The following is a 17,512-nucleotide window of genomic DNA, read 5'->3' on the forward strand; positions in this document are numbered from 1 at the left end:
AAACCAACTGTTCCATGCTACAGAAGAAAGTTAGGGTACTGAAATTCCCAGCTTCAGGCCAAGGGGTGAAGGCTACCTGAAGGACTCCTAAGGGAGTATGAGGATCTGAAGGACAAGAGGAAGCATAGTCACAGGGTAGCAGGGGGTTTCATGGGTGTGTATTCCTTATTTCTAGTGTGTGTGTGTGTGTGTGTGTGTGTGTGTGTGTGTGTGTGTGTGTGTAAAAGAGAAGGTTACAGTGAAAAGAGAGTGGTTTTCAGGTGCAGAGATCATGGCTGCAGATGCAATACCAGCGTCCTATACAAAAGCAACAGCAGAATGCTTGCCTAGCACTAGCAGGTCTCTGGGCTCCAGTCCCAGGACTGTAAGATAATAATAAAATCATGATAATATAAGAGGAAAACTGGTTGTTATATGGAAAGCGAGGTGTTTGGAAGGCACAGAATAGGAGGAAAGCATTTAGTTATGGCAGTGCTAAAAACTGGGCTGGCTTACATTTTACTGAAGGAAGGGCTCTGGGCCTTAGGATGAATCAGGTAAAATCAAGACCCACTGATCACCATGGGAAAGCCATTATTATATCTTCCTTTGGTGTCTTTTCTACATTTCCATGGAGATTTACCCATAGGACTTCCTTGTTGTTAATTGCAAAAGCACAAAGCATTTTTAAAGCAGGCCTCAGGAACTTAAAATAAATTATTATAACATGGAAACCAAAACTCAATTACCTCTACTTTACAAAGTTTATTTTACCCACAGTGCCAACTCTACAGTTCAAGATTTCAAGGCCATGGGATAGGAAGATACGGGATACCGGGGAAGTGGTTATTAATTTATAAAGAAATACTTTCCCCTTTATTTAGGATCTCAGTGGACTCCAACTGTCTCGTACCCTCCATCAACAATTCTAGAAATGAATAAGCAAGCTGAAGCATTTCTGAAGCACTACCTTCATTTGTTTCTTTCCTCCTTGTCCCCAGCTTGCTGAGTTGTGGGAGGAAGTGCTTCCCTGAGAGCCGGCGGTGTTCCAGACTCCTCCATCATCCTCCTCTTCCCAGCTAGGATGGCGAGTTCCTGTGACCGGACCATCACTCTCACCCCAGCCGTCTTGCATAGATTTGGAATCTTAAGGAAAGAGTGAGTCAATTTTTTGAAGTAAGTTCATGTGACAAAACTAGAGCCATTCCTAGCAACGCAGCAATTTAATATTCTCGCAGTTCTGTCTGCTCTATCTACATGGTAAGACAAATGCATTATACTTAAAGTAGACAACAAACCTTACAATCAAGATCTTTTGACTACTTCTATAGAAACTGTCTTCCTGAAACCAGGGAGACAGTAATTTCAAAACTAAAAAGAACTCATCACCATTATAAGAAATTACAGAACTGGGTGGTGGTGCATACTTGCAATCCCAGTTTGAGGCCAACATGAACTACTTCAGACACTATCCTAAACAAATCAGCAGAAGGTGTGTGTGTAGAGTGAACATGAACATGAATTTCATACCTCACTGAGAAGAAACTGGTCTCTCTGAATGAGCTGTGGAAGTCAAGTACTTCTTTGTTTACACTACCAAACATAGGCATTTCAAATAGGCATGCCAAATAAACAGTTGTCTACCTTATTTGGGATGAGGCCAAAATAAGAATGGGAATAAAAACACAAGGCCATGAAAACTTGAAGCTTATTAGGTCCACAACTGTAACTGAAATGCATTAGCTGAGGAGGATCCTAGATGTGGCTTCAGTAAGAAATGAGAGAATGTAGAAGACAGAATGGGAGAAGAAAAAAAAAAAAAGATGGGATAGCCAGAGAGGAGGGCACTGGACACCAGTCTCCAGTCTGTTCTACTACCATACCCTTTTTTGTTAATTGTTAATTAACCAAATATTGTTAATATGAAGCTTATAAGAAAACATTCATTTCCCTCCAAAACTACTGTATAGAACTGGATTTGCTTTCTTCAAGTGAAGTAGGGAGTTGGGAAATGGATCTTTTTTGTACTTTTTCCAGAGATAGCTGCTATCCTTGAGACCAGGCCTATGAGAGTCAAGTAAGTTCTGACTTTCAAAGCACATGGCACTGGCTCTTATAATTGTTGCATGCCATGCTATAGCAGGTCTAAGTGAATGCTATAACTCTCTCATGGAGTTCATCCTAGCCACACAAAGTGACCTTCTGGTGGAAGAGCAATTGGTAGGACTGTTACTCAAAGTATTGACAGTCAGATGGTATAAGGGGTTACAATTTTATATAACATATATATAATAAACTTAGGATTTATATCACCTACTGATAAGCAATAGGAATTTAAAACCAAATATATATATATAACATATTGATGATCTCTTTATAAAAATGGGTTGTGAGAGATGTCACTGACTGCTATTTTAGCAGACCCAGTTTCAGTTCCTAGTTCACAACTGTCTATAACTCCAGTTCCAGGGAATACAATGCCTCTGAGGGCACTGCATGCTGTGTAGCACATATATACATGTAGGCAAAACACTTATACACATAAAATAAATAAATAATAAACGTTAAGAAAATGGGAAGCCAAGTGATTGATTTTTTCAGAGAAGAGCTGAACATTTAACAAATGTTTTGCATAAAAAAAGGGACTGGGGCCAGGCAATGGTGGTGCAAGCCTTTAATCCCAGCACTGGGGAGGCAGAGGCAGGCGGATCTCTGTGAGTTCAAGGCCAACCCGGTCTACAAGAGCTAGGTCCAGGACTGGCTCCAAAGCAATACAAAGAAACCGTCTCAAAAAACCAAAAACGCAGGGTCAATGGTAAAGGTACTTGCCACCAAGCCTGACAATCTGATTTGTTCCCTGGAATCTTAATGATTTTTAATCATTTTTTTCTTCTTCAAAACAGGGTTTATCTGTGTAGCTTTGGAGCCTGTCCTGGCACTAGCTCTGCAGACCAGGCCTGCTTCTGCCTCCCGAGTGCTGCGATTAAATAAAGATATGAGTCATCACAGCCTGGCTCAATGTTTTTTAAAAGTAGAGAATCAACTCCACAAAACTATCTTCTGACCACACACACACACACACGCACGCACGCACGCACGCACGCACACACACACACTCTCTCAGGCTATAGCCAAGTGGTAGGGCACTTGCCTAGCTCAGGGTTTCTCTGTAGCCTTGGCTGTCCTGCAACTCTGTAGAGCAGTCTGGCCTCAGATTCTCAGACATCCACCTGCTTCTGCCTCCCGAGTGCTGGGATTAAAGGTGTGTGCCATCACCATCTGGCTAAGCATCTGATTCTTTTTTTTTTTAAATATTTACTTATTTATTATGTATACAATATTCTGTCTTGTGTGTATGGCTGAAGGCCAGAAGAGGGCACCAGACCCCATTACAGATGGTCGTGAGCCACCATGTGGTTGCTGGGAATTGAACTCAGGACCTTTGGAAGAGCAGGCAATGCTCTTAACCTCTGAGCCATCTCTCCAGCCCCTAAGCATCTGATTCTTAATTATGGGACTCAGTACCAAGTGTAAGGCATTTTTGACTGTGGAAGATCACACCTTGCCAGTGTCAGCTGAATGATTTACTCCTTCCTCTGAGCATTAGACATTTAAGTCATCCAGAGAAAGGACATAAGCTACAAATGATCCTGACCAACAGAACATATTACAGAACACAGAAGGGAAAACGACAGATTTGTGGTAGAGGATAGTGATTCTTAAACTGAGAAAGGCCCATAAAAATCCTTCATTCCTGCTAAACAATCTGTGTCAGGCCTGGTAAGCAATCTAGATCTATTTCAAGTTAACTAGATCCTATGTCCCATGATAACAAAACTGACTTCACAATGGAAATCTGAGAACAAGGTCTTCAGAAAACTCCAGAAGTCTATGAAGTGGAGTAGATCAAGACTTTTAAAATATAACAAAGTCCCATAGGCATGGTTGTGAATTCTAGATTAAATCTAATATATTCCTCACAGAGTCCTGGGTGTCATGGATATACTTATCCTTTTTCTTATCTTGAGCATTTCATAAAATTACAGTATTTAATCAAAAAACCTTAACCTTTAAGCCTGTTATACTATAGGAAAGAGATGTTGTTACATATTTATTTGATCAGAACTAATGCTGAACTTTTGTGTTTTGTTTTGTTTTTCGTTTGAGACAAGGTTTCTCTCTGTAGTCTGGCTGTCCTCGAACTCTTTGTAGACCAGGCTGGCCCAAAACTCACAGAGATCCTCCTTTCTCTGTCTCCTGAGGGCTATGATTAATGCATGTGCCACCACTGCCTGGCTGTAACATGTTTAAGAAAGTTGCAGTCGTGCACCTGATACTAGATTCTCAATTTAACCAAAGAACAGTATGCAGATTACAGTGACTACAAATTGCCACCTAAAATTCTCTTACGTAAGCAGATGACTGATAAATCATGTCTTAATTATATGGAAAAAAAAGGAGGAGAAACAAAGTAGTGAAAATGACCATATTTACATTTCTGGGTAAAAATAAACAATATTACAAATTATAGTTCTAGATACTAAATCTATTCTGTTTCTTTTTCCTTCCATTCACTTACTGTTTGTGGGTCACGTGCACATAGATGTTGTCAAAGGACAACTTGCTTAAGTTGGTCTCTTCTTCTACAATGTGGGTTTAGGGAACAAACCTAGTTACACATGAGGACAAGTACTTGAAGAGCCTGCATTTGTTTTTATTGTGTTGCATTTTATTTTTTGAGACAGGGTTTCACCATGAGCCCGGCTGTTCTGGGACTCACAATGTAGACCAGGCTGGGCTTGAACTCACTCACAGAAACCAACCTGCCTGCTTTTGCCTTCTGAGTGCTAGCATTAAAGGTGTGTACCACCATGCCTGGCCATTCATTTGCTTTTAAGTCAACCACATAAATGACTTTTAGCTCACTGTAAACATCTGAACACATGCCAGCAACGTTCACTATTTGCTGCTATTTAATATTACAGGTTATAAATTGCATCGACTCAGTACTTGAAATAAAACAGCCCTCACCAAAATGCTTTATTTCCTAATTAATAAGGAACTCCTCAAATACTTACTGGGTTTCATGGCACTGGGAGCGCTGGCAGGTGTGCTTCCCCAGCCTGTGGTCGATGCTCCTGCATCATCCATCTCTCCCCACCCAGGACTGCTTTCATTTGGCTCACCCCAGGCTGAAGTCCCGTTATCTGGAGCTGGTGGTGTGCTTTTGCTCCAGACTGAAAAAAAATAAAAATAAAAATGTGTATCTCTAAATATTCATTGAATACTTAACATCCAGTGGAGGTGAAGTGGGTAAGTCAGTTATATTATCTTGGCAGAGATAAATTCAAACTTCATGGAGGGCATCTGGCAAAGTCACTTTTTTCAAAGGTCTAATGTAGATGACTCCTGACCCAGTAACTCCACTGCCAGAAAAATCTGCCCTAGATATATGTACTAAAGTGATGAACTAACATGTGCAACAGTGCTCACCGCATTAACTCTAGAAAAAAAATGGAAGCAATTTAAGTATTAGAAGGAGATAGGTTATATCAAATGTGGGTAGTATGTAACTAAAATATCTACCAGAGGAAACAGGTTAGACAAATACTGGGCTCATAAAATGAGCACTACATATAAAGCAATTAAGAGAAAGAACTGTAGGGCTGGAGAGATGGCTCGGCCGTTAAAGGCTGGGCTCACAACCATAAATATAAATATAAAGAGAAAGAACTGTATTGCTATATATAGGACATAGCTACAGGAATATTGCCTGCCTACCCAGGATCCAATCTCAGGATTCCTGCCTCTTCCCCTCAAAAAGCCCACATCAAAAAAAAAAAAAAGGCAACATGAATACTACAGAAATGTAATTCATTCCCTGTTTAAAAAAAATTAAAGCTTAGGTATATTTGTAATAGTTAAGAGCAAGATTTATGAATGGAATAAATTCTAAGAGATTACAGTGAGAAACCCAAGAGACGAAGATTCTCTCATTTATGGTGTCTTTTGCTTTTCTGTACGCAAGTGTGATTGTAGAGAAGTTAAAGAGTAATCTTTTATTTCTGTCCTCATTTTATTTATTTATTTATTTATTTATTTATTTATTTATTTATTTATTTATTTATTATGTATGCAATGCTCTGTCTGTGTGAATTCCTGAAGGCCAGAAGAGGGCACCAGACCTCATTACAGATGGTTGTGAGCCACCATGTGGTTGCTGGGAATTGAACTCAGGACCTTTGGAAGAGCAGGCAATGAATGCTCTTAACCACTGAGCCATCTCTCCAGCCCCTTCTGTCCTCATTTTTAATTCTTAAAAAAAGAGCTAGTTAAAAGCAGTTACTCTGAATGATAATTAGTGTTACTAATGACATTTACTTAAAAAAAACTAGGTTTACTTTGAATACTGGGAAACTAAACATTATGGTTGATTTTAACTAAAAACAAAAACAAACAAGGTACATTTTCTAAATTGGTAAGTTTTTTAAAGGGACATTCAGGCCAAACTGAGAACAGAGTGAAGAGTTATTGGAACAGTTTAATATCTATCCTGAGATCATCTTTTAAGTATACCACAGCCAACCATTAAGTCACCTGAAAGGAAGTGAGAATTTCACTTAGGATAGAGTGCTTGCTTAGCATGCACAAATCTCAGGTTCTGAGCCCCAGCACTATAAAAAATTAATAAATTTGGAGACCCCAGCTGTCTAGATACCAGCTGTAATACAACACTGTGAAGGCTCCTGGGAGAACACCACAGAGTACTCTCCTTTGCTGGGGGAAAAGAAGCACACAGGGTGGGTTCAAGTAGAGTCAGGAAGGAAAGAAATAAGGTCACTTTCTTCATTAGTTCTTAAATGGGGACCTAGCCAGGTGGTGGTGGCATAAGCTTTTAATCCTAGAACTTATGAGGCAGAGGCAGGTGGATCTCTGTGAGTTCGATGCCAGCCTGGTCTATAGAGCTAGTTCCCAGACAGCCAGGGCTACACAGAAAACCCTGTCTGAAAAAACCAGTAATAATTGCTTTTCCTAGCTGGGCGGTGGTGGCGCACGCCTTTAATCCCAGCACTTGGGAGGCAGAGGCAGGCGGATCTCTGTGAGTTCGAGACCAGCCTGGTCTACAAGAGCTAGTTCCAGGACAGGCTCCAAAACCACAGAGAAACCCTGTCTCGAAAAACCAAAAAAAAAAAAAAAAAAAAAAAAATTGCTTTTCCTTGTACCAAGAAAGACCCCTGTAATGTACTAGGGTAGATGCCATCTCTAGTGCCCTACAGAAATAGAGTCTCAGAACAACAAAGCTGGAACTGAAGGAATAATCCTCAGAGTAAGTTAAATAGATGTATCTTAACAGATAGTGGACTAGGATTTCTTTTCTTTACTAACACCTTTGAGAAAAGAGTAGGTGCCTACCTGATGCTGATTTTCCGGTCATCGGGGTAGGCAAGTTTGGTTCTCGAGGCGGTGGGCCCCCTTGGGAATTCTTATCCCATAGGTTCACATTCTTGTAGTTATAGCTGTTAGGGTCTCCCCAAGCTGAAGTGCCATCATCGATGTCCATTTTTCGACTAATTGACTGTGGAGATGGCTCCTCCCAACCACTGGGTTCATCATCCTTAGGGATTGCAGGCTGGGGCCCACTGCTCCAGTTGGAATTAGAAGGTCGAACACTTCCTGGAGGTGGTGGGGGTGGGCCTCCCCATGAACTGGAAGCCTCTGGTTGTGGTGGTGGCGGCGGCTGCTGCTGCTGTTGGTGTTGTTTATTCCAGGAATTGGGCTGTCTGCCTGTTTCATTCCATGCAGGGGATCTTTTGCAATCTTCCCACCCACCTTTTGAAGCTAGGTTTGCATTCCCGCTATTACCCCAAGTTCCAATTTCATTCTGCCCTCCTTCACCCCATCCAGGCACAGGTTTACTTGTAGAACTTTCCCAATTGTTATTTTTCACTTGATCAACCTCCTCACCCCAACCATTCTTCCCAGAAGTCCATCCTTGGTTGGGCTGACGCCCACCTCCCCACCCCTGATCCTTGCAGGAACTCTCATTCCAAGAGGAAGGTGTCTTCTCATCTGCTCGTCCTCCTCCCCAGTTAGAAGAGTTGTTGTTCTTATAGTCATTCCAGCCTCCTGTGCTCTTGGGGTCCTTCCACTCGGTCGAGGCTGAGAGCTCCCCCCATCCAGACTTCATTTGATTGCTTTGGCTGGGTGCATCTCCCCAGCCCCCTGAGTTCTTGGTCTGTGTGGCAGCGCTCTCCCACCCCTCAGTTCCTTTGTCAGATTTCCCCTCAGGCCTTGGCACCTCTTCAATATCCCACACTGTGTCCTGCTTAATTTGAGTCTGGCCCCAGCCAGTGTTTGAGAGCACCCTAGGGTCCAAATCATTTCGGCTCAAAAGAGTCTGCAAGACAGCCTGGCAATCAGGATGTGTGGGCCTGTATGACCGACGGCCAGAATTATGACTGTCGCTACTTCCTGCTTTGTGGTTGCTTCCAGTGCTTTGACCTCCAACTTCACTTCCTGCGGAGCTGGAAGACCTTCCCCAACAGGGAGCCTGGGCATTGCCTTGGTTTTCAGGGAGGGGGTGGCCCTTTTGATTGTCCCATGCTCCAGTGCTAGAATTTGGTTGGTTTGGACCACTCCATTCTCCAATTTTCAACTCATCAGACCCAGTCGGCTGTTTCCATTCTCCCTGAGAGACCCCAGATGTCATTTTGTTCCCTTCACCCCATTTGTTGTCATTAGAGTCCTGAGGGCCAAAGTTCCAGGACCCACCCGTAGACCTGTTATTGTTGTCCCAAGAGTCATTTTTTGACCCAGTTGATTTTGGAACAGAAGCTCCTTTCCAGGAGTCCTCTCTGTCTTTTCCATTGTTCCCATTATTTCCAGAATTGCTTTGTCCAGAGACTGTGTCAGTTCCAGAAGGCCCCCTAGCTGCACCCCAAGACCCAACACTCCCAGTCTTTCGATCTCCAGTGCTTTGTGAAGGGGCATCAGTGCTCCTGGAGGTGTTCCCCAAGCCCATCCCAAAGGGCATTCCCTTATTTTCCATGGGGTTTGGTGAACTTAAGTTCAAGGAGTTAGTGTTTCCATTTTTTGGTCCATCAGTGTTATGAATTTGAGCCTGTTCTCTGCCAGAGACAACAAAATTAACACCCGCATTTTCCATCTTTGACTGCTGTTCCCTGGATGCCTGACTTACTGTGCTCACTTGTGCACCGGAATTACTATTTTCTGCTTCCAACGCCCCTTTCCTAGAAGTTCCTTCTTGGACCAATGCTGGCCAGGCAGATGGGTTGCTATTTGGGTTAAAATTGCTGAAGCCAGAGCCAGGTCCAATTCTATCTTGACCACTCACATTCCTCCAGTTTCCTAGTCCATTGCTGCTGTCTGAAGTAGAGTTGGAAGATTGAGCAGATTTAGCCTTAGGGTCAGACTTCCAGACCCCAAGATTACATTCGTTCCCGGAACTTGTAGCCTGGCACTGGCTCCCTTTGCCTTTGTTACTAGTGGTGCTTCCTGGCAGAGCACTCTTCTCAGAGCCAGGGTTCGAGGCACTGTTGTTATCGGTGGTGTTTTCGGAAGAAGATTCAGTGTCTTTGCTGGCAATACAAGGCCACTCTTCCATGTCAGACCCGTCTACAATCACCTTGTCCCAGATGTGAATTGGGTTGGGGGAGGCGCCGTTGTTGGAGGAGGCTCCCGGACCCCAAGTGGAATTTGCATAATTTGAAGCAGCAGCACCTCCAAGGGTTGACTCTGGGAAAGAGATCATCTGTCACCCATAAGCTGTACATACATCACCATCAATACCTGGAGTTCTGACAGCCCCAAGAGAGCTCCCTGCATCTTTCCTAGACTGGCTTGTTCACCTGGTAAGTCTTCCTATATGATTTTAACACAGCATCTAGAGTCACCTTTTTATGTAAGTATGGGTGTGTGCATAATATGTGAGCATGGCATGGTGCCAGTGTGGAAGTCAGAGGGTAAAATAGCTGGGATTCGTTTTCTCCTTTTACTATGTGGATTCTAGGGACTGAACTCAGGTCATCCGGTCTTTATGCGCTGAGCTATGAGAATATGCTGGAGTTTCCCCTGTCACTGGCTACTGCTGTATGTACTAGTCCATACCACTTCTCAAAGTTACCTACTTGCCGCTCCTGCTAACACAGAAGGACCTTCTTGTATCCTAAGAAAATGCGACAGACCTTAAGCGTGATGTATTTCTTCAATCTATTCTAACACTTGTGGCTGGAGTGGTTTTCTAAAACACCTTTTTGGTTCTCTCAGTGCTCTCTGAGAGCTTTCAACAATTACTTAATGCATAGAAACGTAAAACCCCTCAGATGGCTTCACCAAGATAGATGTTCTAGGGCCAATCAGTCCTCCCAGTTACATCCTTTACAATGTCCCACAAAGATGCCTACAGTGAGTGCATAAACACACCTCTGACCCCAGCACCACTCTAGGCTGGACCTGCTGTTTTCTCCTCCCAGATCTGCACAGTGAGACTGATTCATCTTTATGGATATTCTCCAAGTGCCACTCCATCTGTGGAGCCCCTTCCCAAGCTTGCCACCTGAAAAATCATCTTTCTTCAGCAAGGGACATTTTCCTCAGTGTGGTAACCCTGTTTACATCTTTGCTTTCCTACACTACTCTTTCCATGAAAGCCTATGTTGCTAACGTAGAGATTCTATACAGTGGCCTGTGCGTTCTATTCTATAAGCCTGTGCTGAATGATGACTGTCCCTAAGCTAACCGCTGAGATATAGGAGTCTGGATCAGACAGGTTCAGACTCCCAAGGAGAGTAATCTGGCGAATCAGATTACTGCTCACCTCATGTTTCAGTAGAATGTACCATATCTAGTGGGGTGGGGGGAAATAATGTTTATAATGAATTTTTTCTAAACTAATTTCTCCATTAGCCAAGCAGTTTTCAATTACTATGAACTAAAAATAACACTACCTAAAACATTTTAGCCCAGTGGCAGTATTGCACACCTTTTAGCCTAGCACTCAGGAGGCAGAGGCAGGTAGATCTTTGGGTTTGAGGTCGGCTTGGTCTACAAAGCGAATTTTAGGACAGCCAAGGCTACAGAGAAACCCTGTCACTGTGTTGTGTGTGTGTAAGTCTGCGTGTAGATCTGTGTATGTGTACATAAAATTTAAATTATTTATATGTATATATAATTTTAATTATCTATAATTATAATTATCATATACACATATATACTAAAATGAGGACACACAGAATCTTAACACCTTGAGACTGTGCTGGTCTTGCCTATGCTTAATGATATTCAAAGTTTAGTTTTTTTTCTTCAAAATTTGTTTTTAAAGTTACTTTTATTTACTTATTTGTATGTGTGCTAAGATGCACATATGGAGGTCAGAGGACAATCTTTGGGAGTCAGTTCTTTTCACTATGTGGGTAGTGAAAAAGATGGAACTCAGGCTACTGAGCTTGGTGGCAACCATCTTTACCTGCTGAGTTCTCTCTCTCAGCTTAAACACTAAAATAATCTAAAAAGACACATTAATTTTTTTTAAAGGGACTGGAAACTCTTTACTATTTATTGACATAATACATATTAAAAACTCTTGGTGGTATATGTTCTAATGAAGCTGAGACAGGAGGATCTTGAGTCTGACACCAACCTGGGCTATATCAGAGATCATCAAAACTTCTAATGGAACTCTTGAAGGAAAGATCTCTCACATCTATATTACAGTCTTAACAAAGCTCAAAATCCAGAGTTCTAAAACTAAACACTGATTTAACAGGAAAAAAAACCCTACTTAAAAACTATGTAATTGTATATCTGGTGTTCTCTCCAGATTCTATACAACAACCTACATGATCATTCTGGAAGCATAAGATTCTGGGAGATTTAGAAGAAGCCCCATGTAAGTCTCACTTCCTGAACATAGCTGGGGAACTACATACCCTAGGAGTTAAAGAATGATCTTATTCTTTCATGCCAAGACACCACAACCCAATTTCAGAGAATTGCTCATGTACATTTATGCTGTGATCCTCTTCCATCTTTTGCATAATACAGTCTACATCAACAATGATTTTCATGGAATTGTTATCAGGAACTAAGCACAGAAAATGCTTTCCCTCTCTCTGAAGCTGGCCCCAGTGTCCGTCTTACCTGGTGCAGTCCCACTCTCGTTCTGCAGCAGCGTTCCTGTCACTTGTGCGTTGTTTGGGTTTGCTCCAGGTGCTGTGCAGGGAGGAGGCCCTGCTCCACCCCCAAGGAGCATGCAGGACGGTGGAGGGGGCTGCCCACGTTTTAGTAACACTTTGTGGTCCTGCTGGCAACGGAATCGCGGCGGCACCTCCCGAGGCATGTAGCGGGCGGCGCTTGGCGGTTGTCCGTTCGGCACTGCCACCCTTTTGGCATTGTTGCCACCATTGACTGGTGGCGATGGAGAGCTGCCAATTGGGCTGGCGGCCGTTGGTTGGCTTAAACTTGGTTTCGTCACTTCGGGCACTGAAAGACAGGAGTTGGGAAAGTCTTTGAAATTAAATCTATTTTTCTAAAGTCTGTTTTTAAGAAAGTTCACAGAAGACTATTCTAAGAAGGCAAATCTATCGCTCTGTTCTGAAGGGACTGCCTTTTCAAATTCCTGCCAGGATGTTTACTAAGTAGGAGTGGTGGCAGCAGGTGATACTAACAAAGAATCAAAAACAGTACATTCTATCAATTAAGTGGGGAATCACTCACATCACCAAATCCTGGAAGGTAGAAATGGTTGTGCCAAAGTCTCAGTAGCCCAAGACCTTCCCTTCCTCCAATTTCTCAAGGAAAGGAAATTTATTACTTCCATTTACTTATTCTGTGTGTACACATGCTATGGTAAGCAAGTGGAAGCCAAAGGACAATTAGAGGGAGGTGGGTCTTTCTATCATATGGGTTCCAGGACTGGAACTTAGGTTGTCAGGCTTGGCAGCAACTCCCTGAGCTACCTTGAGTACAATCAACCCACTTCTTTGAAGACCTCTGTGAACTTTTCTGAAGCTCCTGACTAGGCAAGTGGAGCACGCTTTACTCATACTCCTGCAATATAGTGATTACATCTGGTCTCGCTCTCACTGGCCGTAAGTCCCTCAAGAATAGAAACCATCATTCATTTTCCTCCTTGTAGGACAGGCACCTACAGAGAACTACATACCTAGAGAATCACAAAATTTCACTTCCCTTTGGTTCCTACAGCCACCTGGATGCAAAAGCTTATTGGTGACTGTCTACATAAGAGGAACATTAGAAATCTCTTAGCTTTTATTTTAGAAAATCTGTTTTAGCTTTTTCATTGATATAAAATGTTAAACAGCATAGAAATATGCACAGCAACCATGAAATTACATCCCCTGCTGGACCTGCTACTTCCTACCTCAACCCTGCCTACAGAGGTTCCTAGCTCTATGCCTGTCTTTATACAAGCTAAAGACTACAACTCTGTATTTCTTCTTATTCTTTTTATAAACCCAGTGCTTATTCTTGAACAATAGTGTCAAACACCTTCTTGAAAAAAAGATCATTCACTTTCTCCCAAGAAAATCTGTTCCCCCCCCCCCCCCCCGAAGTTGACAGTACTACAGAAATTAATCTGAGGTCCAAACCCCTGCCAACCATCTCTGGTAGCAGTATTGCTTTGACTGCTGAAATGATGCTGGGCCAGCATGTTGCCTTTAGCTGGCTCCTTTATAAGAAGAGAGATACATCATCAGAAAGCAGGGGCCCAGACTAGCCACCACTGGACATTACTGAATACTGTGAGTGACAGGAGAAAAGAATAGTTGGCTAAAGTAAGTTCCAGGCAACTCATATGTCTATTCTTAGCCAATCACAAGATAGTACTGGCCTCCTGGTAAAAGGGTGGTGGCTGTAATGTGATGAGCAGAATAAAAAAACTAAACCAGTCATTGTCTAATATTAACATAGTGCTCTCTGCAGAACCTATAGGAGACATTGGACAAATAAACTATTAAATAAAATATTTGTTTCTGGAATATTCCACATGCCGTACTAATCTTCATTGCTCTTACGAGAATAAAGCTAGGTGGATTTTCCCAGCTAGTTTGTGAGGCTGCTCTTCTATAAATTGGGTTAGGATCTCTACTCTAAGTTAACCAGGTTGCCCACTTGACTAAACTTGTTCTCTTAAATAAGACAATGACAGAGCAGCCTCAGCTGAGAAGGGTCTGACTAACTTTATAGTATACACAGTTGCTTGAACCCAAAACCCTGGTGCTGTACACTGTACAAAAGTCCTTGTACAACCCCTTTGTGGTATTTTCTCCTGGTCATACCAAAGATAGGACAGATGTGATGAGAACACAGCTCCATTATTTCTCCTCTGACATGGTGCTGTCTCTGGAGCCCAGCTGCTGAAAATTCCAGGACTTAGCTAGAAAAGCTAACTGTGTTGGAGGGCATGGCCAGATTTTTCTTCTTTTTCTTTTGTTTCTTTCTTTCTTTTTTTTTTTTGTTCAAGACATGGTTTCTCTGTGTAGCCCTGGCTGTCCTGGAACTCACAGAGATCTGCCTGCCTCTGCTGTTGTAGAATACTATTTTAAGGTGTGTTACTTTTGTTTATGCTATGGAACATTTGTTTAAGGATGCAAAGATATGTTTGATTAGATAAAATTCACCTGCAGTCAGGAGTCTGCGTCAGCAACTAGCTGACTAGAAGTTGTAGGGAGGAGCCAGGTGGAAAAGGGTTTATAAGGTGAGGAGAAGCATGAGAACTTCTGGGGAGACACAAGGAGGTGAGCTGCTTGCTATTCAGCCTCTCTGGAGAGCAGAATTCTACCTCAACCTTTGAATCTTGAGTTCTTTCGGACAGAGATTTAGGTAAGTTCCTTTTGTAGCTTTGAAAGAGTCGGTACCCAAGGAAACAGAATTTTCTCAGGCTGCGGCTCCTGTGTGGTAGCGAGGGTTGCAGCTGCTGACTAGGATAGCCTTAGCTTAAAAGGCAGCAATAATTAAAAAAGAAAGCAACACTCTGCCTCCTTAGTGCTGGGATTAAAGGCATGCACCACCACCACCGCCTAGCTGATTTTTTTATTACACTTCTTTATGAACTGTAAATAAATAAGGTACAGCAAGATGGCTTAGTGGGTAGCGGTGTTTGCAACCAAGCCTAAAATACATGGAGCCCACACACTGGAATGAGATGACTCCTGCAAGCTATCCTCTGACCGCACATACACACATGATAAATTAAGTTTGAAAGGCAAGCAAAACCCATGACATCTACTGGAGGAACTGTTAGGCGGGAGCACAAACATTTTTACAGATTCTTCAAGTACAAAGCTAAGACATCAGAATTAGTGTACCTCCGGAGTGTCAAGTCTCAGAGAGATGCCTGCCAGGCCTCTCTTCTCAATGCCAATGATTTGTAGGCTGAAGTAGTTTTAAAATGATCTACTCTAGCCTCTGAACCAGGTTTATTTGGTGCTGGGATTCAAAAGCCTCAAGGTCTCAGTTTCTTTGCTAGAGAAAGCCTACATATGCTTTAGGGCTGATGTGGCTGCCTAGCTCAACTCTGGTTGGTTCAATCCCACCAAAACAACAACCAAAGGTCTATGCTTCAAATAAACACAGACTCTGTCTCATAGAAAAGAAAACACTGTAGAATACTGTGTCCTATTTTCTCATTTCTATCGTGTACTTTAGAAATTACATACCCTATTGGCTGAATCGTCCCCCTTTCTACTCTCTTAACTTACAACATTCTTAGTTTGCAGTTTCAGCTTCTAATTAGCCTCATTTTTGAAAGCATCAGCAAGGTGCCATTTTTTTCTAGGAAGAGTTCTTTAAGAAATGTTTGAACTTGACAAGCTTCTGAATTGTACATTTATACAATAGACCCAGCAAGTGCACACAACCAATACAAGCTACCACTTCCTTCATCTTAACAGGACCAAACACACACAGACCTGACCTAGAAATGTTTGTAAAAGGGCTAGGGATGTAGTTCTGTGGTGAGCAAGAGACTCTAGATGCAATACCCAATAAAACAAAAACAAAATTAAAACTAAACAAAAGTAGTTAAAGTCATAGGAAATATTCTACTTTAGGTTAACAATTTAAAATCTCGAAGACTGTCTCATGCACAGGTGACTTAACCCACACCATGTGATTCTCAGTGACCTCCACCTTTATCTCTACTTCTTCACTTTCCACTAACACACACTGGCTTCTGCATCCAACATCTTCCTCCTCCAGTCACCAGGGTCTTCACTGCCAGTCTAGAGGGCACTGGGCACTTGTCATCATGCCTGCAGCTCCTGACTACTGGTTCTTTTGAATTTACTCTGGTAGCTCTTCAATTCTTCCTCATTTTCCTTTGGGGTCCTCCAAACTGTGGAGCAAGGGTTAAACAGTAAATATTTAGGTTTCACTGGGCATAAGGTTTTAGCTTCAGCAACTCAAGTGTGTACAGAAGAGTGAAAGCAGCCATAGACTATGGCTGTGCTTTAGTAAGGATTTATTCAAGGACAGTGAGTCAGGAATTTTACATTCTCACAGTGTTCTTTGAATCAACTTAAGAATTTAAAGAACTCTCTTTGCTCACAGGCAGTATAAAAACAAGCAGGTCAGATTTGGCTTGTAGGACACAGGAGCAGCCCCTGCCTTTGACCATCCTTTTAATTATAATTCCAAAAGGGCATTTAGTTACTCCCTCACTTGGGAATTCTGCAGTTTTATTCAGACTAGCCTCCAGCTCATGACGATCTTCCTGCCTCAGTCTCAAGTCTAGATGAGACTACAGGTATAAATCACCACACCAAACACTGAGATTACATCTTTTAAGTTTTTTTTTTATTACATATATTTGTGTGTGTGCACGTGCGCTTGGGCATAAGCGTGTGCACATTCAGGTCACTGTATTAGTGACCTGAGGACACTTGCAGTGGTCAATTGTCTCCATCTACCCATAACAAACAGGTGGGGCTGCCTATTTCTCACACTGAGCTGTTGAGAATTAAACTCTCTGCAGAGGCCTTAATTATCACTGTGTAACTTTATTTCCTTTATCTCCAACTTAGGTCTCTTATCCTCTCTGCTCCCCTCAAACTTGACCCTCAGCCCTAAGCTCCATTATTTCCTAGCATTGTGAAGTTATCACCAAACTTGCGCTCCAGCCTAGAGGTGTTTAAGACTCAATCTGTCTGTCCTCATCCCAAACACACATCATTACCTAGGAACCCCACGCTGAACTCCTCTTTTTCACCACTGTTTTACCCAGGTACTGTCCACCCTCACTCCCCCCCACATGAGAATTTGGCACTCACTTATCTGAGTGCATGTTTTGTAACAGCTCATAATCACTCATCTTAGAGACAGCTAATTCCCTCTCCATCTCCCTATTTTATTCATTTATTTGTGTGTGTATAATATTTTTGTGTGAGAGACAATACAGGTGTATACATGCTACAAAATGTCTAGAGATCAGAGGACAATTTCTGGGTGTTTTTCTTTTTCCACTATAAACCTAGGGATTGAACCCTGATCT

The 17,512-nt window shown here is 42.3% G+C and overlaps 1 protein-coding gene across 9 annotated transcripts in view; it reads right to left on the bottom strand.

The window, feature by feature from the left end:
- The window catches only part of Tnrc6b (trinucleotide repeat containing adaptor 6B), a 229,099-nt gene that overhangs the window by 46,101 nt on the left and 165,486 nt on the right, over positions 1–17,512 (bottom strand). For 7 of the 9 annotated variants that reach the window (XM_075959832.1, XM_075959834.1, XM_075959831.1 and 4 more), the window contains 4 exons: positions 12,139–12,480; positions 7,393–9,735; positions 5,058–5,216; positions 950–1,125 (listed from right to left, as the gene is read on the bottom strand). In XM_075959832.1, the coding sequence (XP_075815947.1) occupies positions 950–1,125; positions 5,058–5,216; positions 7,393–9,735; positions 12,139–12,480 (3,020 nt within the window). The remainder of the gene's footprint in view (positions 1–949; positions 1,126–5,057; positions 5,217–7,392; positions 9,736–12,138; positions 12,481–17,512) is intronic. The other 2 variants (XM_075959836.1, XM_075959840.1) reach the window with 1 other exon arrangement.

Source organism: Microtus pennsylvanicus, chromosome 2 (genome assembly GCF_037038515.1).
Source record: "Microtus pennsylvanicus isolate mMicPen1 chromosome 2, mMicPen1.hap1, whole genome shotgun sequence".
Lineage (NCBI taxonomy): Eukaryota > Metazoa > Chordata > Mammalia > Rodentia > Cricetidae > Microtus > Microtus pennsylvanicus.